The sequence below is a fragment of the Kogia breviceps genome, chromosome 9, assembly GCF_026419965.1.
Source record: "Kogia breviceps isolate mKogBre1 chromosome 9, mKogBre1 haplotype 1, whole genome shotgun sequence".
NCBI lineage: Eukaryota > Metazoa > Chordata > Mammalia > Artiodactyla > Physeteridae > Kogia > Kogia breviceps.
The window spans coordinates 115,248,262-115,275,236 of NC_081318.1; the positions used below are offsets into that span (position 1 = coordinate 115,248,262).

A 26,975-nucleotide genomic window follows, 5' to 3' on the forward strand; every position below is an offset into this window, starting at 1 on the left:
TCGTGGGCAGAGCTGGCCAGGCCCCTGGGGTGCATCCCTTGGGCTGCACCCGCGCCTGCTCCTCCTGGGGGGTCTTGTGAGATGCACCATCTGCTGCAGGGCTGGGCAGGAGGCAGGACAATGCTCTGGTTCTCGGAGAATGTGCCATGTGGCAGGCCTGGAGAGGGCTTCCCAATGGCCAGGACAAGAGAAGCACCACTGGTAGATGCGGGCACCACGCCCGGCAGCATCCTAGGCGCTGTGCTACTTTGTCTTCTCTGATCCCAGCAGGTATCACCACTGCTCCAAGTTTTAGATGAGGAACTGAATCAGAGAGGTTATGCAACTTGCCCCATGCCACACAGCTGGTGAGGGCAGAAGCCACGATCAGAGCCGGCAGGTCTGAGCCCCAGCCTGGACCCAGCCAGGCTCCATACGTGGACGGCTGCTCCCCGAGGACAGACACGGGGCCTCAAGGTGCCTGAGACCCTCAGACCAGCAAAGGGCCTGGTACACAGCAGCTACTTGGGCAACACCAAAGGGATGACCTAAGGTCCGTGTGACACAGACGAGGAGGGACGCCAAGGCACCATCACATGCAGCAAGCGAAGCTTTAAGAGAAAAGGGATCAGAAAACGTGGGAGTGGGGAGGGGACAGGGAGAGAAAAGGGACATTTCTGGCAGTGGAAGGAAGTGTGCAGTGGGCACAGTAATGGCCCCGAGATGCCCCGTCCGAACCCCAGGTGCGCGTGCCAGGTGACGTGGCGACGGGGCTGGAGCTTGCTGGGCAGCTGACCCTGAGACAGGGAGACGACCTGGGCTATCTGAAGGGGCTCGACGTGTGCCCCGGGCCCTTCGGTGTGGAGGGGGCGGGGCCGGACGGAGCTGTGACAACAGGAGGTCAGAGGTGCCACCATGGCCGTGACCATGGAGGGAGGAAGGCCGCGGGAAGCTGGAAAAGGCAGGAATCAGCTTCTCCCCAGAGTCTCAGGAGGAAGGCCGCTGGCCCGCACCCTGATTTGAGCCAGTGACACCCACGGTGGACTCGAACCTACAGAACCGTGAGAGACTAAGCCTATGTGGCTCAAGCTGCTCAGTCGTGGTGACCTGTCACAGCAGCAGGAGAGAACTGACCCGGCAAGGAAGGCCCCGAGGCAGAAACCAGCAGAGGACGCGTGTCTGAGAGTGTGCGTGCACGGGGAGTGTGTAGGCTGTGAGCATCTAGTGTGCACGCTCGTGTACGTGAAGTGTCTGTGAGCACGTGAGTGCCGTGTGGAGTGTGCACACGTGTGACATGACATACGTACACGTGCCGTGTGTGTATGTGATGGGTGCATGTGCACACGTGGTGTGAGTGCGGCTGTGCCTGGACCCCAGAGGGAGACCTGAGGGCTGGGGGACAAAGGACACCCAGCAGAAAGGAGGCCGGCAGGAAGGAAGCCCACGCGGGTAGGCTGAACATCCTGTGTTTACTTCGTGAAAACTCATTTAACGGTATAATTACGCTCTGTGTACTTTTTAGTAAAAAACCTTATTCAAAAAAAGCCACTACTGGAAATTTCAATGCTGAACGTTTAAATATAGCTCAATAAACCACCTGCTACCCACTGGGGAAGCCGTGGGCCTCTGGGCCTCAACCTCCCCACCTGCCCGTGAGGACAGGCTGCCGGCCTCGCCGGGCTGTCTCTGCAGTGCTGTGGCGGCTCCAGCATGAACAGCGAGATGAGGAGGTGGTGAGAGAGCCAGCCCTTCCTCAGAAAGCCCCCTCAGCTTCGTCAACACGCAAAGGGTTCTGCGCTGTTCGTGGAGACACGTGAGCCGCCGGGGGCGCGTGCACGGCTAGACTCTCCACAGAAAGACCAGAGGCTGCCTGCCATGGAGGCTACCGCTGCGCTGTCTCCAACACCTTTCTTTCTGTTCACCTGGCTGACAGAAGCCGTGGCTCCTCAGTATACTAAGCATTTGAAAAGCGGATGCTCTTGGTGTTTAGAAGACTGAGCTCAAGTGGGCTACCACGCAAATGAAGCATCTTGTGCTTGCTCACAGATTCCGGAAAACGCTCCGCAGATGCCCAAAAGGAGGAAGTGGCTCTGAGCGCTGGTCCGGCTACACTGCCTTCGGGCCCCCCTCGCTCTTCCCGCCACTGCCCCCCACCCCGCCCTGGGCAGGCCTCGTCTTGGAAGGGGCCTCACACCCACTCTCAGCCCCAGCGCTGGGAGCCCCGCCTGGCCCTGGGTTCTAAGTTTGGTGAAGTGACTTCGGCCAGGCGTGGTTCCAGAAAAAGTGTTCCCGGCCCCCAAAGTTATGCAGGAAGCCACCAGGTGGCCTAAAGCAGGGACTGGGGGGAACACGTGTGCCTTGACTAAACTTGCAGATTAACGTGAACAGTGAAGTCTGGGAACAAAGGGCGTCGGCTCAAACCCCCCGGGACGGTGGCCGCAGGGTCACTGCACAGGGCTGCCCAGGTGTTGGCCTGGGAAGAGCTCGCGGCAGTGAGCCCTGGAGGGAAGTGGCGGCGGGGCCCTCTTGCTCACGTACCACTGTGAAGGGACAGGTGGTGGGTGGGTGTCGAGGCCCCATCAAATATGGCTCTGTCCAGGAAGTCGATGGTGGACTCCGTGTATACGATCTGGAAGACCTGGCCGAGCAGGGAGCACAGCTCTTCTGCGGCGACCTGCCAATGGAGGACAATGCGGAGCCTTCCTGGGCAGCTTCCGGGCATTCGACACCTCAGATGCAGAATGAACACCTGCACCGAGGGCCTGCCGCCTGCCGCTGCCCCACGGGGCCGCAAGGACACCAGCCCACACCCAGGAAGCTGGCTGGACCCGCACGAGCGTCAGCTGCCGGCCCTCCTCCTCCACTGCCCTTCCAGCCAGCGCCGTCTCCCCACTCCTGTCCCGGCCACGGGAAAGGGGCAGGGAGGGAACAGCACCCGTGCCAGGTCACACACACGGACGGCATTCCCGACACCGCACAACTGTTTCACGTGTGTGCCGTTAACGCAGGGTCCCATCTGGGGCGGCTCTGCCCTGGGACACGGGGCAGTGTCTGCAGGAGCTTCCAGTGGGGACAGGCCAGTGGGGCGGCCCCGAGGAAGAACTTCCCATCTGGAAGGTGGGCGGGCTGGGGAGGATGCATGCTGATCAAAGGCTACCTAAGGTGGGGCGGCCCTGCTTTGGTCTCACAAATGTGAAAGCTTAACAGAAGGGTATCAAGGGGCTCCCCGAGGCTGGTGGCTCTTGGTGGCCGAGGTGGGGCCCCAAGCCCCAACTCCCCACTCCCAAGCATCTTCCCCAAGGGCACAGCTTGGGGTACAGACTACGGCACCCGTGAGCGTGGGGGAGGGAGGGGAGAGGCCCATCAAGAGAAGAACGGACCAGCGGACTGGGAGCCAGTGGGACCTGGGGTGGGCCCTGGGTCGGGTGGTATTCGGGGCTGGATCTGGCGTGGGCGGAGCCTGGGCAAGCTGCAGGTGGGGCTGGGTCAGGGTATGGGGGGATGGGCAGACCGTGGGCAGGGCCTGGGTGCCAGCTGCCAGCCCCGCTCACCTTGCTCTCCGCGGCCAGGACCACCAGGCAGCAGGCCTCCACGGGCCCGGCTCCACCCTCCGACAGGGAGCCTGCGGTGAGGCCTCTGGAACTTTCTGCACACAAACTCTGGCTGGGGGAGATGCCGGGGTCCTGGGCTGGGAAGTCAACGCCGTGGCAGGTTAGGGCAGGTGTGGGAGCTCAACAGCAGGCTCTGGGCGGCCCCTACCTGACTCAGGCGGGAGCAGGCCGGGCCAGGCACACCCCCACCGTCACCTTCCCTTCCCAAGAGAACCCGCCCATCCCTCATCCCCTGCCGCTGCGCACTCAGAGCCAGCCCCTCACGTGACCTTCCAGCATCTTGGCCAAAGGCGGTGTGACTATCTTAGGCTGAGATATGAAACTGCTAATATTCAGCCGCTTTTGATCTACACCAAAGAAAGCATTCACAGGCTTCTAGTGACAAGGTTAATACAGAATCCTGACAGGAGACGGGGAAACGCGGCCCAGGGGGCAGAGCGCCAGGCCCGGGGGCGCGTGAGGGAAGAAGCCAGGTAGGGATCTGGACGCGAACACCGCACGCCGCCTCCTCACACATAAGGCCTCGCGGGACGCGAGGGGGAATTCCTGAAGTGGGAAGGGGGGCCTGGGGCCCAGGGAAGCTTCCACAGGAACAGGGCTCAGGCCTGTCTGATCGCATGCTCAGACACACCTGGGAGCAGGAAGTGGAGGTGAAGGCTTGAGCTCCCCCGATGCCAGGGTAGCTCAGCACAAGCCCACCCAGGAGGAGACCACCCAAAGCTCAGACACGGCTGAGAGACGGGAACCCAGCCAGGAACAGCCGTGCTTGGGGTGGATGGGCCTGCAAAGACCAGGGCTCTGAAGAGCAGGGCTGGCCGCACCCTGTGTGGAGGCTGAGCCCCATGAATCCCACGGTTAGACCCCGGATTGCACCGTCCCACAGACCCACGGGCCACAGGTGCTGAGCGGCACCCGAATTGGAAACTTCCCTCAAGGTCTCAGGACAAAGAAGACTGCGTGAGCGCTCACTAGCGACCGTTACCCTGACCTCGCTGACGTGACGTCTGGACATAAAGCGCTAAATGAAATACATTAGTAACGCTGATTTCACTTGTTCCGTTTTACTTTTTTAGAACATTTTTAGTAGCTTTGTGGCTCGCACCCGTGGCTGCTCTCAAGGAAGCAGGCACGTGGCTCCAAAGCCATGCAAAGCAAGCCCACTTCCGGTCCCCCAGCTGCATCCAGCCACAGTCCTACAGGCTGTCCCCACAGGTCCCAGTTCAGATCCACTGTCCACTCTCCTACATCCACAGAAACATCCTTTAACGAGATGTCTCCATGCCCTCCGAGCTCTGCCTGCCACACGGAACCTCCTGCAGCCAGACCTGACCCCTACCCCTGACCCCATGTTGTCCCAAATGTCAGCACAGCCTCGGCTGAAGGAGGCACACAGACAGCCCGCAGGTACTAGGCACTTAGTAAGTGTTAGCTACCACTGCCGGCACCTGTGCTGAGGACGGCCACGTGCACCACTTCACACACAGCACGCCTGATGGGCACAGGAGCCTCTGAGGGACCAGGAGGCCCCCGGTCTGCAGGCTTCCCTTCGGGGCCACCCGCTAGAATGAGGACGCCGCTCCAGGACACAGAATTCACTCTCTTCCTTTAACGTGAAAGCTCTCAAAGCACTGGGCCCGGGCTTCCCTGGTGGCGTAGTGGTTGAGGGTCTGCCTGCTGATGCGGGGGACGCGGGTTCGTGCCCCGGTCTGGGAGGGTCCCACATGCCGCGGAGCGGCTGGGCCCGTGAGCCGTGGCCGCTGAGCCTGTGTGTTCGGAGCCTGTGCTACTCAATGGGAGAGGCCACAGCAGTGAGAGGCCCGCGTACCACAAAAAAAAAAAAAAAAAAAAAAAAAGCACTGGGCCCTGGTTTTCATCTTTTGGGAAGTTTCTCCTATGGAGCTCATCCTCTCTCTCAGAAATAACTTGACTACCTGTTTTCCTAGCAATCTGCTCTGTGGTTAACGCTGAGAAATGTCCTGGACACAAGAAACCCAGGGGCCAGCTCCCCTCCTACCGGCCCAAACGCCAGTGGGCCCCGCAGCTAGAGTGCTCTCCTCATTGCTCGGTCCCTAGGGAGGCCCCAGACCTCGGGCCTCCTGCGGGGACAGTCCCCTGGCAGGGCACAGCAGCTACCACGGCGCTGGGCAGCGCTGGTGGAAGCAGTTACACAGCCAGTTCCTCAACTGGTCTACCACCCACCCACCAGGTGACCATCTGCTCCCAGTTAGTCTACCAGCAGCAGTGGAAGTAAACAGAACCCTCCTGACAGGTTTACTGTGGAGATTAAACGAGATCATTCATGTCACATGCTTTCTACTAGTTTGAGCCACCTTCAATTGTCATTTTTGTAGATTAAAATGCAGCTTCATGTTGTTCAACCTAAAATAATGCCTGTCATTAAATGGTAGCTGCTCAATGAACACAGGAAATGAGGGGAAATGAGGAATAAGCAGAGCACAGAGGGGACCTCGCTCCAAAGTGCAGCATGACAGAGCAGGGGTGTGTGTGAGTGTGCATGTGAACTAGGGAGTGTGAATGAGAGTGTGTGAGTGTGTGGGACCCATGTGAGTGCATGTGAGTGAGTGCAAGGATGCACATGGGTGTTACAAGCACGTGTGGGGAGTGTGAGCGTGTGCGTGCGTGCTGTGTGTGACGCGGCGGAGGGGACGCTAAGCCATAGCCACAGAGAGGGGAGGGGCTGTAGTAATCCCGGCAGCCACCCGCACAAACCGCTCCAGCTACCTGTGCACACGGGCCCTTGCACGGAAACCTCCTTGAAGCTCGAGGAGTCAGTAATGAGAAAGCTCACCAGGGCCCTGGCTCTTAAAAAGCCCTCAGATCCCCGTGAACTAACGACGTCAAGCAGAAATACAACTCTGCACTGCCAGAAGCACAGCGTGCGACCCAGGTCGGTCCAGCGGGCCACCCTCACACCCCGCCACTGGCCCTTTGGAAACGAGCAGCTCCGGGGCTCAACCCAGCCGCCGCCAGCGCCTAAAGGAGCCCAGGACGGCGTCCATGCTGCGGCAACAACCTGAGAACTGCCCGCCAGGAAGGGCATGGCACGTGTGAAACCGTGATTTCTCTCCTCATTTCTCAGGGACTTAGGCCAGGGCTCTGGACCTGCCAGGCAGCCTTTCCTTCATCGCCAGGTGAGAGGAGTGGGCTGGGCGAGCGGGGCTGATGGCTGGTCTAAGGTTCTCTCTGATTCTCCTACACGGACACACTCAGAACATCTCGCAGACAGAGAGCTCCTTGCTGGTCTGGTCTCATCTTTGCTCCCCCCACTTTGGGAAGACTGCCTGGCCAAAGGCAGGGGCCGAACGTTGGCTGGGCTGAGCTGAGGCCCACCCTCACCCTGTGGATACACCTGCGCCCGGGGCTCTACCAGGCCTGGGTGCCAGAGGCCACGCCAGCATCCCGGACGGGGGCCGCGCTAAGTGACAGGGGCTGAGCTCAGCACGTGTTCCTCACAGCCTCCTGGGTCACTGCCCTGCTCTGGACGGAGGGCTTCTCTCAGGCACAGTGGGTGGCAGTGGCTGACCCACCGCTGTAGAAACTGTCTCCAGAGCTCCATGAAGTCCACGGACTCACTCCTCAGCACAGAGGCGTGGTCGGCATCTGCCAAGGACCCTCCTGACCCCACTCCCCAGGCCCATACCTGTCTTTAGGACCACCAGGTGTGAGGCGTCATCCCGCACGTAGGACGCGGCGGCGATGTCATGGACGGGGACCCTGAGGATGGTGTCCTCCCCGTCCCTCCAGGCCAGCTTGACGTTGTAGGCAGACAGGCTGATCACAGCATCGTGCTCCTGGGTCAGGTGTCCAGGGAGCTGGTGGGCTCTCTGGAAAGAAGCACACGGCATCAGAAACACAGGGCCCGGCCACGGGCTCCCGCGGGGTCCCACACCGCGTGTGGCACGCTCGGCCCACACAGCCAGTACTGCCTCACGAGCAGAGTGCTGCTCCCTTGAGAGCTGCCATGATCGCCCCCAGGGCGCTGCTGTGTTCAAACTACGTGGGAGGTTCTTCTGGAACCGCCTTTAGATTCAGACCTGTGGCGTGTGGTTTGGACATCTCGAAAACGTGAATTGTGAAACAGCCCAGAACCACCAGGAGCAAGTCTGGAGAATAAAGTTCATGTTCAGACTGAGGAACAGTCTTGATAGCCAAGGGCCAAGTGCACCCCTAACATGATGGGACTGGGTCATCCCTCACAGCCATGAAGGCCCATGGTCGGAGGGCCAAGAGCTGGGGTCAGAGAACAAGGGTCAGAGGTTGGGGTTAGGAGGTGGAACAGGCTGGGGGTCAGAGCTTGGGGTTAGGAGGTGGAGCAAATTGAGGGTCAGAGGTCGGGGTTGGGAGGTGCAGCAAACTGAGGGTCAGAGGTCAGTATTAGGAGGTAGAACAGGCTGAGGGTCAGAAGTTAGGGTTAGGGCTTCCCTGGTGGCGCAGTGGTTGAGAGTCCGCCTGCCGATGCAGGGGACATGGGTTCGTGCCCCGGTCCGGGAAGATCCCACATGCCGTGGAGCGGCTGGGCCCGTGAGCCATGGCCGCTGAGCCTGTGCATCCGGAGCCTGTGCTCCGCAACGGGAGAGGCCACAACAGTGGAGGCCCGCGTACCACAAAAAAAAAAAAAAAAAAAAAAAAAAAAAGAAGTTAGGGTTAGGAGGTGGAGCAAACTGAGTGTCAGAGGTCAGGGTTGGGAGGTGGAGCAGGCTGAGAGGGTCAGAGGTCAGGGTCAGGAGATGAAGCAGGCTGAGGGTTAGGAGGACAGAGTCGGACAGATGGGGTTACCTTTGCATTGTCTATGTAATGCAGGATTTCAGTCCTACTGGAGGGATTCAGGTATCCTGGGATGGATGTTAACTGACCTAAGTACTGAAAGAAAGTGGAGAGAGAAAGTGCCATGAGAAAGGGAAGATGAGCCAACACCACCACGGGCCAGCAGAGCACTGTGAGAGCCTCACGCATCCCCACCACCAGGCCCCTTGGCCGCAGCCCCGGCTTGCAGTGGGGAACTCCTCAAGGCGGCGTGCTCCAAATTTTTAGCAAAATCTCTCCCAGCTAAGGAGAACACTCCCACACTTCCCACCAGACTGCATCAATGTTGTCATGAAAGTCCTCTAAAGGACACCTCAAAAATTAGTTTGGTGGAATCCGGATTCTAAAAGGACAGACAAGGGACTTCTTTGGCGGGCCAGTGGTTAAGACTCCAGGCTTCCACAGCAGGGGGCCCTGGTTCCATCTCTGATAGGGGAACTAAGATCCCACAAGGTGCATGGTGTGACCAAAAGATAAAAATAAAAATGAAAAATAAATAAAAGGACAGACAAGGATGGCTTGTGTTTCCAGGTCACGGTTGGAAACTGAAAACAATGGTTCTGCACAACCTGCTAAAAGTAAACGTGTTAAGTCACGAAGGGCTAGGCAGCTGAGTGATGAGCACAGAGAAATGAAGTGACACGAGGCCACGAAGCACCCGGCTAACAAACCTCAACGAGAAGGGCCCCGAGTGTGGTGCGGACGCAGTGCTGCGTCGGCTGTGTTCGTGTCACATCTCCACCAATTAACACAGTTTTTAAATGTGATTTAATGGGTTACTGATTTCTCTTACAGCCAACATTTCTCATCCTCTCACTAACTGGAATGTTTAAAGTCGCTGGTAACAGGGTGACAACAGACTTCTTGCCTCCAGTCCAATGTCGTCACTCCTGTCCTCACAAGAAAAGAGCTGAACAAACTGAAAAATCAACATGTCTTCTCAGATCCATCAGAGAACAAGGTCACAGGGCAGACTGCTGCCCCCAAAACTGGAGAGAGCAACGGGGGACAGAGAATCACAGCCCCCGGGGAGAAGCCACAGGAGCCGGCCTGGGAGGCGCACCAGAAGGGCACTGACCAAGGGCTGGACACGGGCACGGACAAGCTTGAGACAAAACTCTGGGGGCCAGGCAGGAAGGCCTCTTTACCTCAGCTTCTTTTACCTGAATCTCCACACCCAGCTTTCAACAAAAAATCATAAGGCATGGTAATAGGCAAAGAATGCTGAACATACAGGGCAAGCATCCGAACCAGACTCAGACATGGCAGAGATTTTGGAATTATCAGACCAGGAATTGAAAACAACTATGATTAACAGCCTAAGTGCTCTAATAAAGTGAACATCATGTAAGAACTGATCGGCGATGTAAGCAAAGAGATGGAAATTCTAAGGGGAAAAAAATCAATGGGGGGCTTCCCTGGTGGCGCAGTGGTTGAGAATCCGCCTGCCGATGCAGGGGATACGGGTTCGTGCCCCGGTCCGGGAAGATCCCACATGCCGCGGAGCGGCTGGGCCCGTGAGCCATGGCCGCTGAGCCTGCGCGTCTGGAGCCTGTGCCCCGCAACGGGAGAGGCCACAACAGTGAGAGGCCCGCGTACCACAAAAAAAAAAAATCAATGGGAAATGTTAAAAAACAAAAACATTACAACAGAAATGAAGAATGCTTTTGATCCATTCACCAGTAGATGGACACAGCTTGGAGATATGTCAGTAAAACCTCCCCAAACTGAAAAGGAAATAGAAAAAAGAAAAGAAGGGAAAAAAACAAACCAAAAAAAAAGGAATAGAATATCCAACAATAGAAAATTACAAAAGGTATAACAAATGTGTAGTGGGACTACCAGGAAAAGAAGGGGAGAAAGAAACACAAGAAATACTTGAAGCAATAATGGCTAAGAACTTCCTCAATGTCAGACACCAAACCACAGACCCAGGAAGCTCAGAGGACATCAAGCAGGATAAATAGCAAAACAAAACCAAAAACTACACCTAGGCATATCATATTCAAATTGCAAAAAAATCAAAGACCAAGAGAAAACTTTGAAGTAAGCAACAGGAAAACACCAAACAGCACCTTACCTACAGAGAAGCAGGGGGTAATGACGATATCAAACTTCTCTTCAGAAACCATGCAAGCAAGAGAAGAGTGAAACACTCAGTGTTGAAAGAAAAACCCACCAACCTACAATTCTACATCTGGTGAAACTGTCCTTCAAAAGTGAAGGAGAAATAAAGTCTTTCTCAGACAAGCAAAAATTGGGAGATTTCATGATTACCTGGCAGGAAATGTTAAAGAGAATTTATTCAGAGAGAAGGAAAATAATTTGGTCAGAAATTGATCTACATCAAGAAAAAAACATGGGAGAAGAAATAAATGAAGGTAAAATAATACCTTCTACTTTACTTGTTGTAAATGATCTAACAGATAACAGTTTGTTCAAAAGAAAAATAGCAAGATGTATGGGAAATTAATTTGGTCATAAGGTACATGCACTACCTGTGAAGCAATGTAGCGTTATTTGAAAACAGATTAAGATTAGCTGTAAATGTAAATTGCAAACCCGAGGGCAACAACTAAAAATATTTATAAAGAAGTATAATTGAGGGCCACAGGGTTCAAGATGGCAGAGTAGAAGGACGTGCACTCACTCCCTCTTGTGAGAGCACTGGAATCACAACTAACTGCTGAACAATCATCAACAGGAAGACACTGGAACTCACCAAAGAAGACACCCCACATCCAAAGACAAAGGAGAAGCTGCAATGAGATGGCAGGAGGGGCACAATCAAAATAAAATCAAATTCCATAACCGCTGGGTGGGTGAGTCACAAACTGGAGAACACCTGTGCCACAGAAGTCCACCCACTGGAGTGAAGGTTCTGAGCTCCACGTCAGGCTTCCCAACCTGGGGATCCAGCAATGGGAGGAGGAATTCCCAGAGAATCAAACTTTGAAGGCTAGCAGGATGTGATTGCAGGATCCAGCAATGGGAGGAGGAATTCCCAGAGAATCAGACTTTGAAGGCTAGCAGGATGTGATTGCAGGACTTTGACACACGACCAGGGGAAACAGAGACTCCACTCTTGCAGGGTACACACAAAGTCGTGTGCGCATTGGGACCCAGGGGAAGGAGCAGGTGACCCCACAGGAGACTGAACCAGACCGACCTGCCAGTGTTGGAGGGTCTCCTGCAGAGGCGGGGGGTAGCTGTGGCTCACTGCAGGGGACAAGGACACTGGCAGCAGAAGTTCTGGGAAGTGCTCCTTGGAGTGAGCCCTCCCAGAGTCTGCCATTAGCCCCACCAAAGAGCCTGTAGGCGCCAGTGCTGGGTCACCTCAGGCCAAACAACCAACAGGGAGGGAACTCAGACCCCCCTATCAGCAGACAAGTGGATTAAAGTTTTACTGAGATCTGCCCACCAGAGCAACACCCAACTCTACCCACCAGCAGTCCCTCACATCAGGAAACTTGCACAAGCCTCTTAGATAGCCTCATCCACCAGAGGGCAGACAGCAGAAGAACTACAATCCTGCAGCCTATGGAACGAAAACCACATTCAATGAAAGACAAAATGAAAAGGCAGAGGACTATGTACCAGATGAAGGAACAAGATAAAACCCCATAAAAACAACTAAATGAAGTGGAGATAGGCAACCTTCCAGAAAAAGAATTCAGAATAATGACAGTGAAGATGATCCAGGACCTCTAAAAAGAATGGAGGCAAAGATTGAGAAGATGCAAGAAGTGTTTAACAAAGACCTAGAAGAATTAAAGAACAAACAAACAGATATGAACAACACAATACCTGAAATGAAAAATACACTAGAAGGAATCAATAGTAGAATAACTGAGGCAGAAGAACGGATAAGTGACCTGGAAGACAGAATGGTGGAAATAACTGCCATGGAAGATAACAAAGAAAAAAGAATGAAATGAAATGAAGACAGCCTAAGAGACCTCTGGGACAACACTAAATGCACCAACATTCGCATTATAGGGTCCCAGGAGGAGAAAAGAGAGAGCAAGGACCTGAGAAAATATTTGAAGAGATTATAGTTGAAAACTTCCCTAACATGGGAAAGGAAATAGCCACCCAAGTCCAGGAAGCACAGAGAGTCCCAGGCAGGATAAGCCCAAGGACAAACACGCCGAGATACATGGTAATCAAGTTGACAAAAATTAAAGACAGAGAAAAATTATTAAAAACAACAAGGGAAAAACAACAAATAACGTACAAGGGAACTCCCATAAGGTTAACAGCTGATTTCTCAGCAGAAACTCTACAAGCCAGAAGGAAGTGGCATGATATATTTAAAGTGATGAAAGGGAAGAAACTACAACCAAGATTACTCTACCCGGAAAAGATCTCATTCAGATTTGACGGAGAAATCAAAAGCCTTACAGGGCTTCCCTGGTGGCGCAGTGGTTGAGAGTCCGCCTGCCGATGCAGGGGACGCGGGTTCGTGCCCCAGTTTGGGAGGATCCCACATGCTGCGGTGCGGCTGGGCCCGTGGGCCGTGGCCGCTGGGCCTGTGCGTCCGGAGCCTGTGCTCCACAGCGGGAGAGGCCACAGCAGTGAGAGGCCCGCATACCGCAAAAAAAAAAAAAAAAAAAAAAAAAAAGAAAATTAAATAATAATAATAAACAAAATAACAAGAAGTATAATTGATATGTTAAGAAAGGAAAAACAATGGAATTATAAAAATGCTCAAATAAAACCAGATAAAACAGAAATAGAGTAGAAGACAAAACAAAGAACAAGAGCAACAAATAGAAAACAATTTCAAATATGGTAAATATTAACCCAACTATGTCAATAATCACTTTAAATGTGAATTGTCTGAATACACCAATTAAAAGACAAAAACTGTCAGACTGGATAAAAAATTCAAGACACAAGTATATTTTGTCTACATGAAACCGACTTTAAAGAGGGGTATTACAAAATAAAAACATAACAATCCTTAATGTGTATGCACCTAACAACAGAGCTTCAAAAACACATGAGGCAAAAACTGATAGAACTACGGGGAGAAACAGATGAATCCACTATTACAGATGAAGACTTCAACACCCCCCTCTCAGAAATGGACAGAAAATGACAGATCCAGCAGGCAGAAAATGATTAAGGAGAAAGGTGAACTCAACATCTTCCACCAGCTGCATATAACTAACATCAACAGACTACTTCATCCAACAACAGCATTCAACAGAATACACGTTCTTCTCAAGCTCACATGAACATTCACCACAACAGAGCACATTCTGGGCCACAAAACACACCTTAACAAATTTAAAAGAACAGAAACCATACAAAGTATGTTCTCAGATCCCAACGGAATTCTTTTTTTTGGCCGCGCTGTGCGGCTTGCAGGATCTTAGTTCCCTGACCAGGGATTGAACCCAGGCCCCCTGCAGTGGAAGCACAGAGCCCTAACCACTGGACCACCAGTGGAATTCCTTGAAAGACCCCATCTACCAAAATTCACATAAGGAGAAATGGATTATGTGAAAAGGCATATAAGCTATCAAAGAAATTGAATAATAACTTTCTAAAACAGAAAGTATCAGGCCCAGACAGATTCACTGGTTAATTCTACTCAACATTTAACGAAAAAACTATACCAATTCTCTATAATCTCTTCGAGAAAATGAAAAGAGAAAACACTTCCTAACCCATTTTTTGTTTTTCTGTTTTTTTGAGTTGCACAGGCCTCTCACTGTTGTGGCCTCTCCCGTTGCGGAGCGCAGGCTCCAGACGCGCAGGCTCAGCAGCCATGGCTCACGGGCCCAGCCGCTCCACGGCATGTGGGATCTTCCCGGACTGGGGCACGAACCTGTGTCCCCTGCACCGGCAGGCGGACTCTCAACCACTGTGCCACTAGGGAAGCCCCCTAACCCGTTTTTTGAGGCAGCATTACCTTAGGATCAAAACCAAAGATACTACAAGAAAGGAAAGATCAATATTTCTCAAAAACATAGATAGAAAAATCCTCAACAAAACATTAGCAAATCAAATCCAACAACGTATAAAAAGAATTATAAACCAAAAGCAAGTGGGATTTATCCCAGGTATGCAAGGTTGACTCTACATTCAAAAATTATTTAATGTGATCCACCACTTTAACAGGCTAAAGAGAAAAATCATACGGTATCAACAGATGCAGAAGAAGCATTTGACAACCTCTAATATTCATAACAAAAACTCTCAGCAAACTAGAAAGAGAGGGGGACTTCCTCAACTTGATAAGGAACATGTACAAAAAACCTACAGCTAACATCAATACTTAATGGTAAGAAGCTCTAAGACTGCCTAAGACCAGGAACAAGGAAAGGATGTCCCCTCTCACCACTGCTTTTCAATACTGTTTGGAAGTCCTAGATAATGTAGTAAGACAAGAAAAGGAAACAGAAGGTAAAGATTGGGAGGGAAGACATCAAACTGCCTTTGTTTGCAGATGCCCTCTCTGACTGGGGAACCAAGCAGGCAGGTTACTCTGGGGATTATCAAATGCAAGCAAGGTAAACACAAAGGCCTGAGCCAGTTCACCTACCGCTGTGCGAGGCAGCCACCTGCCCACAGAGAAGGAAACTGGCACAGAGAGGAGAGGGACTGGTAGAAGCTCACACAGGGCACAGTGGCAGATAGAGGCTGAGTGTAGGCACAGTCTGATGAGCCTCCTAAACTTCACAACAGCTGCATTCACAAGCTGTTCAGTGTGTGCTGGGTGACTCCAAAGGGAAATGCACACGCATTCTAAAAAGTGTTAGAATTTATCCTTTCTAAGCTGGGGGTGAGGGGGAGAGAATACAACTAAACTGTGTATTAATTTCCCCACTCTCGACATGGCTGAGAATCCACCCCTCGGACAGAACAGTTTAGAAATAAATAAGCAGCACATCTAATTACTGGCTCATACTTAAGGTTGTTCCAAATGAACATTCCAGAACGTTGTCACAGATGTGCAGCTAGCTGAGGCCTTTCTATCCTCTTCATATGTGCTCATGTAAACCAAATGCAAACCCTTCCTTAAATTTATCAATATTACCTTTCATCTTTTCTCACACTTCCTGATTTCAAAACTTACTACAAACCTACAATAACCAACAGTGTGGTACTGGCATCAAGACAGACATTCAGAGCAATGAAATAGAATAGAGAGCTCAGAAATAAACCCTCATATACAGTGTCAGTTCATTTTTTTTTTTTGCGGTACGCGGGCCTCCCACTGCTGTGGCCTCTCCCGTTGCGGAGCACAGGCCGCGGACGCGCAGGCTCAGCGGCCACGGCTCACGGGCCCAGCCGCTATGCGGCATGTGGGATCTTCCCGGACCGGGGCACGAACCTGCGTCCCCTGCATCGGCGGGCGGACTCTCAACCACTGCGCCACCAGGGAAGCCCGTGTCAGTTGATTTTTGATAAGGGTGCCAAGACCATTGAATGGGGAAAGGACAATCTTTTCAACAAGTGGTACTGGGAAAACAAGACTCCACACACAAAAGAATCAAGTTTGACCCTTAGCTAACACCATACACAAAAATTAACTCAAATGGATCAAACACTTAAATTTAAGACCTAAAACTGTAAGACTCTTAGAAGAAAACATAGAGGAAAAGCTTCATGACATTGGATGTGGCAATGACTGATTCATTGGATATGATACCAAAAGCACAGGCAATAACGAAAGGTGGAAGCAACTCAATTCTTGACACAGGAAGAATGGGATAAACAAAATGTGTTATAAACAGTGGGATATTATTCATCATTAAAAAGGAAGGAAATTCTGATACATGCTACAACATGGATAAGCCCAGGCACAAAAAGGTAAATACTCTGTGATTCCACTTATGTGAGGTATCCAGAGTAGTCAAATTCAGAGAGACAGAAAGCGGAACGGTGGCTGTCAGAAGCTGGGAGGAGGGAGAAACGGGGCTATTGTTTAATAGGTACAGAGTGTCAGTCTGGCAAGGCGAAAACAGTCCTGGGGGTGAATGGTCATAATGGTTGCACAGCAACGTGAATGTTAGAACACTGCAACTGTACACTTAAAAATGGTTAAGATGGTAAATTTTAGGTTATGTGTATTTTAACACAATTTTAAAAACATTTAATGTGGAAAAAAAAAAAAAGCACAGGCAATAAGAGAACAAAAAATGACAAACTGGACTTCATCAAAATGTAAAACTTTGTACATCAAAGGACACCATCAATAGAGTGCAAAGACAATCTACCCAATGGGAGAAAATATTTGCAATCCTGTATCTGACAAGAAGTTAATACCCAGAATACATAAAGAACTCCTATAACTCCACAACAAAAAACCAAACAACCTGATTAAGAAATATGCAAAGGACTTAAATAGATATTTCTCCAAAGAAAGTGTATAGATGACCAATAAGCACATGAAAAGATTCTCAATATCACTAGTAACTAGCGAAATGCAAATCAAAACCACAGTGAGATACTACTTCACACCCATCTGGACGGCTACTGTCAAAACAGAAAATAATGTGTTGGTGAGGACATGGAGAAATTGGAAGCCCTGTGCACTGCTGGTGGGGCTGTAAAATGGTACAGCCGCTAGGGAAAACAGTATGGTCGTTCCTTAATAAAACATAGAATTAGCATATGATCCAGCAATTCCACTTCTGGATACCTATGTAAAAGAACTGCAAGCAGACAATAAAACTTAGAAGAAAACATAGGACAAAAGCTTCATGATATTGGATTTGGCAATAATTTCTTGGATATGACACCAAAGGCACAGGCAACAAAGGCAAAAAAACAGACAAACCGGAGTTCAACAAGATTTAAAAATTCTGTACATTAAGAAACACTATGCACAGAGTGAAAGAGCGACCCATGGAATGGGAGAAGATATTTGCAAATCATATATCTGACAGGCATTAATATCTAGAATATACTGAGAACTCCTAAAACTCAACAAAAAACACCTGATGCCAAAATGGGCAAAAGATGTGAACAGCCCTTTCTGCAAAGAAGATACACACATGTCCAATAAGAACATGAAAAGATGCTTGAGATCACTAATCATTAGAGAAATACAATCAAAACTACAATGAGATACCACCTCAAACTCATTAGGATGGCTAGTGAAAAACAAAACACAAACAAAAACAGAAAATAACGAGTGCCAGCGAGGATGCAGAGACACTGGAACACCTGTGCACTGTTCGTGGGAATACAAAATGGTGCAGCTGCTGTGGAGAACAGCATGGAGGTTCCTCAAAAAATTAAACATAGAATTACCGTATGACCCAGCAATTCCACTTCTGGGTACAGATAAACCCAAAAGAATTAAAAGCAGGGTCTCAAAGAGATTTCTGTATACCCATGTTCACAGCAACTACAACATGGCAGCAACCCCAGTGTCCACTGAAGGGGGAACGGATGAGCGAGATGTGGTGTATCCACACAAGCGTATATCGTTCAGCCTTAAAAAGGAAGGAAATTCTGCAGTACATTACAACATGGGTAAAACTTGAGAATATTATGCTAAGTGAAATAAGCCAGTCACAAAAAGACTAACAGTGTATGATTCCACTCACATGAACTTCCTAGAGAAGCCAAATTCATAGAGACTGAACGATGGTTGCCGGGGACTGTGGGGAGGAAAGAATGCGGAGTTTTTGTTTAATAGGTATAGTTTCAGATTTACAAGATGAAAAGAGTTAAGGTAATGGATGGTGGTGATGGCTGCACAACCATGTGGATGTATCTCATACGACTGAACTGCACCCTTCAAAAGGTTTAAGATGGTACATTTTATGCTATATTTTAACACAATTTAAAAAAGAAAAAAAACTGAAGGCAGAGACCCATACAGACATTTGTACACCCATGTTCATAACAGCATTATTCACAACAGTCAAAAGTTGGAAACAACCCAATGCCCATTGATAGATGAATGGATAAATAATATGTGGTGTGTGTATGTATATATATTTATTGTACTGAAAAGTTCTGAAAAGAAAAAGTTTTGGAAATGGATGGTGGTGATGGCTGCACAACTACGTGAGTGTACTTAATACCATGAAATATACACTTAAACACAGTTAATTTTATGTTTTGCATATTTCACCACAATAAAAAAATCATATCCTAGCTTCACTCAATAATTGCATTTGCTAAAAACCTTTTGAATCATAATCAGTATTATACTGTATATTAGTTACCACTTCTAGATGTGTATCATCCCAAATTATTAATTTTGCTTAAATTCAAATAGTAATAAAAAAATATTGACTACGCTGGGGTCATATTAAAGTGCCCTGGGGTTACCATGTCTGAAGGACTATACAAGGACGGCCCCGCCTCCACGTGGCCTGGGGGACACAACGTCACCACCACCGTCTTGCCTTTCTCAAAGTGCCACCACACTTCAAATTCAGGCTCACAGATCACCACGAAGGAGTCTACTTTCTTCACAGAGGTGAGTCCTCACTCATTTGAGACTTTTTTCGCTGTAAAATATGTATTAGTAAAACATGTTTTGTCAAAAAGGAAAACTGCAGCTCTCATTCCTGCTGTAACTCCAGATGGGAGAAAGTGTACCTCCTGGGCAGTTCTTACAAAAGCCTTCCACACTGTCCTGGGCGGTGCCCTGCTGGTCCTGACCAGTGTGCAGCGCCTCCTTCGGCGATGTCAGGGACCAGCCCACACCCGCCGTGAGATGACACGGCGCGGGGCGCTGTGCCGATTAACTGACCGTAGCACATTCAGGACACAGCTGCAGAGGGATGAACGTGATGGAACAACACAGACCAAGGGGACATCTGACTAGCGGTCGCATCAGCTCCATCAGCCCTGGCAGCAAAAGCCGGACTGTCTTGGGCACCCGCTAACCCCACTGCCGTTCCTGCTGCCCTTATAGAGACTGCAGCCAACACAGGAACGTGCTGGTGAGCTCGTCACCTCAGCTCTAAACAGCGGAAAGGATTTCCAAAAATAGTTGCTGATGAGATACAAGAGAAATCCATTTTTATACTGAGCCGAAGTCAGCCTCCCTAGAACATCCACCTATTTGACCTTGATCAACAAGTCTTCCACGGCAGAGCATGGGCCCTGATGGAAGGGCAGGACTCTGAGACGTGGGATGGGGACACCTAGGTAGATGCGCTTGAGAACCTCAATCTCATATTCTTCTCAGCACTCTAGGCCTGCAGAAGTGGCCCAATCCCACTTGTTAGAAGCTACAGGACCCCCATACACACACACACACACACACACACACACACCCCTTGCTCAAAAACAACACACAGGCCTCACTGGGATGCGCACCTTTCATGACAATGCTGTTCTCCTCAGGGTCTGCCCCTTCCGCCCCTCCTGGCCGTAAGACCTGTTCCTGGGATCAAATCTCAACATAGCACGATTGGGACCCGCTGGGAAGAGACTGAACACTGATGGAGCAACAGATGCCGGATGGAGGTGGATGGACCCCCCTAGCTGGTGAGCGTGTCTACGGGGCTCTGCACTGAACCCTGGTCAGCGGCCCGGACACGGCTCTCAGGCACTGCTAGCACAGCTTAGAAGCTCAGCAAACACAAGGCCCACGTTAAACTCAGTGGAGATTGCCGAGCAAACTGTGGATAAAGGTTTCAAAAGATGCAGAGAGGTGGGCCCGCTGGACGGGGTCGACCGTGTAAGACCTGGAACCCCACGGACTGCCCCTGCTACTTGGGAGGGCTGGGAAGACACCCCACTCTCAAGGATGAGCTGGAAAGAATGGGCTGGCAGGGGTGCTGGCACCACCCAGCAGCTCTGTGGTGGCTGTTCTCAGTGGGAGAGTTAATGGGGGAGATGCTGTAGCACTAGGCTTCCTGGAGCGGGGGGGACGACAGGACCCTGGGAGAGCAGAAGCCAGGTGGCAGCACTCAGCCACCAGGAGCAGGGCAGGCAGGCGTGCTCACTGCAGTGGGCGGTGACTAAATGGTCAAAAGGCGGGGCGGGTGCTGGTATGCAGTCCCCACAGAGATGCAGCTAGAGCAGAGGTGTTCCCAGGGGCAAGAGAGCTGCTGGGAGCCAACCAGGGTCCCACCTCATGTATACAAACAAGGACACCACCGTGTGCTGCTCCAAAGCAAAGCGGCAGTCTCCGACCCGGTTTCCAGTGCCAGGAAGTGCCCGAGGGAAAGGCCAAGAAGCCCCAGGAGAATGAATCTGTAACACTGACACAGTGTGCGCTGCAGCATCGCCCCCAGTTCCCTCCAAAGGGCCTCACAGTCACTCACTTGAGTAACAGTACACGGGGGAAGGAAACTGCTCAAGGCTTGGAAGAGAGGGTGGTCTGAGACAATGCTGAAACTCAGGGGCCCAGAACACCGGCACGGTCTCCTACAGGGTCGGGGCACATCCAGGAGAGGACACCTGAAAGGATGCCACATCTCCTCAGAATGCAGGGCACATCTGGAACCAACAGTCATTACACCACGCCTGGTCCCCGTGGACAGAACGCACGGGTCTGGGGTCCAAGGTACGGCAGCAGGAGTGGCTCAGAGACCCACTTGGGGAACGTGTGCTCCCAGCCCTGAAACTTTTGGCTCCATCTGTTTTGAGAGCCTGGCTCTAGGGGTAGAAAGCTTCTACCAGGGGACACAAAAGGGATCTAAACTTAAAACCGCAGTCACCTCCCGATGCCAGCAGACAAGCAAGCAGAGAAAGGTGGTACTGTTCTGCAGGGGCAACCGGCCCGGATCGTGATGAGGAGGTGGGGAAGCTGCTACATACTGGGGACAAAGAGGCGCCTGTGTGGCCTTTAGGGGCCCCTTACATGCCCACAAGTGGGCATACACACATCTTTTTCCTCTGCCCCATCCTGCTTCCTTCCCTCCCCTTCTCCTGAGAACACACCCTGAATCATCAAACACCATCTCCAGTTTCAGGCCCTGCTTCTAGAGAACCGAGACATCTCTGAACAAAGACAAGCAACAAACAGGGAAAACCTTGAAACTAACCTCACCGCCAAGGGCAAACTCACCTACCACACTGAGCGCTAGGGAAAACGTATGGGAAAACCACCAACCACCCAGCAGAAAAATGGCTGTAGAAAGACACTTAAGAGATCTGACTCGACCATATGAAAAGATACACAACCTCGCTCGTAAGTACAAACTGCGATGTAACAGACTATGACCACCAGGCCGGCAAAGATCAAGAAGCCCGCAGGTACACCGTGTGGCTCCTTAGAGCGCGGATAAGCAGGTATTCGCCCAGACTGCCAATGGCGTATGCCAGCCTAAATCCCGCATGAAGGGCGACCTGGAAATGTCTGTCAAGATAAAAATAACCGAGCCCTACACCCAGCAATTCTACTTCTGGAATTTATCCTAGAGGGTTAGTAAAATGCGTAACAGAGACAAATTAAATATGTATGAATAGATCACGGGTTACATATAATATGGTACAGCCATTATAACGGGAGGGAAATGGACGAGGCAGCTTTACGTGCCCCAACCCACCAAGATATGTCGAGATATACTGTTGCGTGTAAACAACGAGGTGCAAAGTGTGCACTAAGTAATCATTTGGGAACAAATGCACGTGTGTGCTCGGATATGGACAGACCACCCGTGCAGGGACACACGAGAAACTGATGCCAATGGTTCTTTCCAGGGGCCGGGGGGGTGGGGGGGACGGACCTCTCCTCACCAGGCATCTCCTTACCATCTGAATTTTGTACCATGTCCATAACTTACCTATTCAACTTTTAAAAATACAATAAATAAGAAATCACAAATCTTATCAAGAAGCATCTTGGGTTTGGTATCACACATGTGATTAATTACCCGCTGCTGCCCCCCCGAATTAAAAGCCAGAGTGTCGGTTCACAGGTCCCGAGCTTGCACCCCTGCACCACCCTGGGCCTCATGGGGTCGAAACCCTGGGAAGGATGCTTCTGCTTTAGAAAAGCCGGGTGAGGATTCAATGAGAAAATGTATTTAAAATGTTAAATGGTGTTGCCGCATAGGTGAGCATTCAGAAATGAGAAGCTACTGTTAAGTGCCTCTCACCTTCATGTTAGCAATGCTCATTCTGAATACGAAATACTTTCCATAAAGAAGTACACTCGAGTAGGCGGGAGGAGAAGTCTCCTCACCACGCGTGCATTGTGTTGTCGTCGCTGTTTTTATTTTTATCAAAGTGATACACGTAGGAAGTTTAAAAACGTAAATAGTGCCCAGAAGTGTATAACAAAAAACCACCATCTGGTCCCAATCCAGGCAACCTTATAAACTGCTTCCCAGAGGCGGCAACTCCAGGGTCTTCTGGATGTAGGGCCAAGTGTCTAAGTAACGGTTTTACATTGCTACTGCCCGATTCATCAATCTAAGACATTAGCTGTTGATTCCCAGTTACGGCAGAGAAAGAGTTAACTCCCTTATATCACCACCCCCACTTCTCCTTCCTTTTTTCTTACAATTTAGATAATTTATTACTTAATCATTACTTGGTGCTTATATCCTCCTGTTAGGTGCATTCTATTTCACCACTGTGCCAAGAGGTAGAGAAATCACAATTTTGTTTATGCAGAGTCTTTAATTTTTTTTAACCTTTAATTCTAAGATAATTATAAAAGGCATGCAGTTGTTAAGAAATGATACACAGAGGTCCACTGTACCCCACACCCTGTTATACCTAAGGTAACATCTCGTGATCACCCAGCATCACAACCGGGATAGGGATTACGAGGTTGGGTTACAGAACATTCCATCACAAGGTCCCTCCCACCTCTCTTTTACAGGCGCACTCGCTTCCCACCCACCTGCTCTCCTCCTTAACCCCTAGCAAGCCCTCTCTGTTCTCCATTTCAATAACTCTGTCATATCAAGAATGTTATACAAAGGGAATCATACAGTATGTAGCTTTGGGGATTGGCTTTTTTCACTCAGCATAATTCTCTGCAGATTCCTGGAGGCTGCTGAAGCGATCGGCAAGTCACGCCTTTTCACAGCTGAGTAGGGCTCCACAGCATGGATGCAACATCATTTGTTTAACCACCTACCCACTGAAGGACATCTGGGGTATTTCCAGTTTTTGCCCATTACGGATAAAGCTGCTTTTAATATTCATGTATAGGTTTTTGCGTCAACACAGATTTTCATTTCCCTGGGATAAATACTCAGAGTGCAACTGCCAGGTCAGACGGTAGTTGCATGTTTAGTTTTTAAGAAACTGCCCACTTGTTTTCCAGAGTGGCTGCACCATTCTACACGTCCAACAGCCATGCATGAGTGACCCTCTGCATCCTCGCCAGCATCTGGCGTTCTCACTACTTATTTAACTTCAGTCATTCTGGTTGGTATGTCGTGATGTCTCCCTGTGGTTGTAATTTGCACTTCCCTAACGGCTAGTGATGTTGAACATCTTCATGGGCTTATTCCCATCTGACTGTCTTCTTTGGTGAAATAAATGTCTCTTCATGACTTTTGCCCATGTTGTAATCGGGCTGTTGGCTCTTCTATTATTGGGCTTTGACAGTTCTTTATATATTCTAGATAAAAGACCTTTGGCAGGTAGGTGGTTTGCAAATATCTTCTCCCAGTCTGTAGCTTGTGTTTTCATCCTCCTAACGGAGTCCTCTGCACAACAGAAGTTTTTAAATTTGATGAAGTTCAGTGTACCAATCACTCCCTTTTTGACGTCAAGTCTAAGGACTCTGTCTACCCTGTGGATCCTGGAGATTTTCTCTTAGGTTTTTCTCTAAAAGTGTTATCGTTTTACCCTTTCCCTTTAATTCCATGATCCCTTCTGAGTTAATTTTTGTATAAGGTGTGAGATTTAGTGTGAGGTTCATTTTTCCCTCAGTGGGTGTCCAACGGCTCCAGCGCCATTTGCTAAGAAGCCGGTCCTTCCACTGACTTGCTTTTGGCACCTCTGTCAAAAGTCAGTTGGGTGTACTTGTTTGGGTCTGTTTCTGGGCTCATGATGATGTTCCACTGGTTACTGTGTCGGTCCCTCTGCTGCTGCCTCACAGTCTTCATTGCTGTAGCTCTAAAGTACATCTTGAAATCAGGTGGACTGATTCCTCTCTGTTAACTCTTCGTTTTCAAACCGTCCCATCTATTCTACTTCTTGTGCCTTTCCATATAAATTTTAGAACACTTGTCTATATCTACAAAACAGCTTGCCGGGATCTTGATAGGAATTGCATCAAACCTGTATATCAATTGGGGGAAAACTGACATGTTAACTAGGTTGAATCCTCCTAATCCATGTATGTGGTATGTCTCTCCACTTATTCAGATCTTTGATCCTTTCATCTGTGTTGTGCGCTTTTCGGCGGACAAGTCCTACACGTTTTGTTACATTTATACCTGAGCATCTGTATTCACATCTGTAATTTATGTTTGCTTCGTGCTGCCTGACTTTGGTATCAGGGAAATACTAACCTCACAAATGAGTTAAAAAGTATTCCCTCCCCTTCTGTTTTTCTGGAAGAGACTGTGTCGAATTAGTGTTAACTATTTAAACATATGATAGAACTTTCCAGAAACCACCTGGGCCTGGAGACTTTTTTATGGGAGTTTTCAAATTAGATACTAAATTTCTTTCATAGTTGCAGGACTATTCAAATCATCTATTTACTCGTGACCCGGAGCAGTCTGTGCTCTTCAAGAAACTGGTCCGTTTGCTGGCTGCTGTCTCAGGGTACAGAGTCGCCTGTGGTGCTTTCATCAGCCTTTGATTCTTCACGGTCTCTTAGCACTTGAAGGATGTCGTCACTTCCTTCTGGCCCCGTGGCTTCTGACGAGAAATCTATCACTCCGTTTTCTCTACAGGTAAAGTGTTCTTTCTCACTGCTTTCAAGACTCTGTCTTTGTCTTTACTTTTCGGAAGTTTCACCACGACGTGTCTTGGTGTGGACTGCTTTGGGCTTATCCTGTCTGTGGTGAGCTCAGCTTCTTGAATCTCTGAGTCTGTCTTTTACCAAATCACAGCAGTTTCAGCCATGATTCCTCTGATCAGCTTTTCAGCCCTGCCCCACCCCGTCTCTTCTCCCTCCAGGACTCTTGAGGACACAAACGTCAGAAATCTGCTCTAGTCCCCCGGGGGAGGGGAGCACACTCTGTTACCAGGGGGAGGGGCTGACTCCCCACTGGCCTCCGCTGCCACCTGAGTGGGGGGCTCCTCTTCCCTGCTGGACATGGTTGGCGTTCTGGCTCCCCAAGTGGCCCAAAGATACGAGGGGTGGTGTGTGTCACACTGCTGCTGTCTGAGGGCAGAATTCCAGGCTCCCCACATGGTCTCCACTGACACCACAGTTCCACTAGGGGTTCATCAGGGATAAAGCCCCAGCTCCCTACTCAGCCTTCTCTGGGGTGGGTGCTGGCCCCTACACGGTCTTTGCTGGTACAGGTAGCAGCGAGGCCACAGGTTTTTCAGTCACATTTGGTTGGGACTGAGCAGGTACTGTAAAACATTTTCTGTCCTGCTAAGCTATCCCTTTCCTGGTCCTTTGGCCAGAGAGAGAGAATTTTTGTTGGGATTTTGTGTGCACCTGTTGGCTGTTCCGGGTTGCCAGCTTCTTCAGCTCCAAGCTTGGGGTACGCGAGGAAAAAGAGAACCAGGGCACTCACCCCAGGGGTCGCCCTTTGGGTCCCAAGGTCCCTGGCTGGTCTGCTGTCACTCTACCTTTCAGAGTCTTCTTATGGTTGTTGCATATATAACGTCCAGGATTTTGGGGTGTACTCGGTGAGAGGAATAGGGAAAAATATGTCGAATCCCTCTTCCTGGAAGCGGAAGTCCCCAAACTGTAAATTTTCATGGTGTAATATGGGCCCTACCCTTCCCTCCACTTGCTTTGTTTTCAATGTACAATTCTATCTTCCCAATTCCTCAGCAGCCTCTACTCCAACATATAAAACCATCCATGTTCTCTTCCCCCAGAGCTGCCCTAGCCTGTTCCTCAGATTCCCATCTCGGGAATTCCCTCTGTTCTGTTCCGTGCTTAGAGCCCCAGTTCTGGATCTGCATCTCCCGCCTTCCTGGTGCATCCTTGCACTCTGAGGCAGCACATCTCCCAGGAACCTCATCAGAACGGGCTCTGAGGGCTCACGTTTTAGAAACCTGATTGTCTGGTCATCATGACCAGAAAGGGACCCTCTCAATCTGAGAATCATGTCTGTTGGTGAATTTTCTGCAAAATGTCCTTCCATTACTGTCTTAACTTCCTCCCACTCGCCTCCATTCTTTCTTCTCATGAGTCAGAGGTTGAACCTTCTGGATGGATCCTATTTTTTTCTCTCTCTCATCTTTTGTTTTACTGATTTTTGATCTCCTTGTCTTTTGGCTATTCTTTCTGGGTGACTGCCTTGACTTTATCTTTTGACCCCTCTAATGAATTTTTTACCTCATGTAATTAAGATCCTTTAATTCCAAAGGCTCTTGTCTCCACCTGTTATCCTGTTGTCTCACAGTTAACAGTATTTCCTCTTATCTTTCTGACAACATTATGTATTTTTATTTTTCCCCTAGTTTCCGCACTGCTGCTGCTGCATTCACGTTTACGTCTTGTGTTTGTCCTGGGCTCTATCT

The 26,975-nt window shown here is 50.0% G+C and overlaps 1 protein-coding gene across 8 annotated transcripts in view; it reads right to left on the bottom strand.

Annotated features, from left to right (window-relative positions):
* CCM2 (CCM2 scaffold protein) overlaps nt 1-26,975 on the bottom strand; it is a 56,910-nt gene that overhangs the window by 3,082 nt on the left and 26,853 nt on the right. For 7 of the 8 annotated variants that reach the window (XM_059073623.2, XM_059073622.2, XM_067043043.1 and 4 more), the window contains 4 exons: nt 8,388-8,471; nt 7,252-7,435; nt 3,531-3,667; nt 2,518-2,653 (listed from right to left, as the gene is read on the bottom strand). In XM_059073623.2, coding sequence (XP_058929606.1) covers nt 2,518-2,653; nt 3,531-3,667; nt 7,252-7,435; nt 8,388-8,471 — 541 coding nt within the window. The remainder of the gene's footprint in view (nt 1-2,517; nt 2,654-3,530; nt 3,668-7,251; nt 7,436-8,387; nt 8,472-26,975) is intronic. The other variant, XM_067043047.1, reaches the window with a different exon arrangement.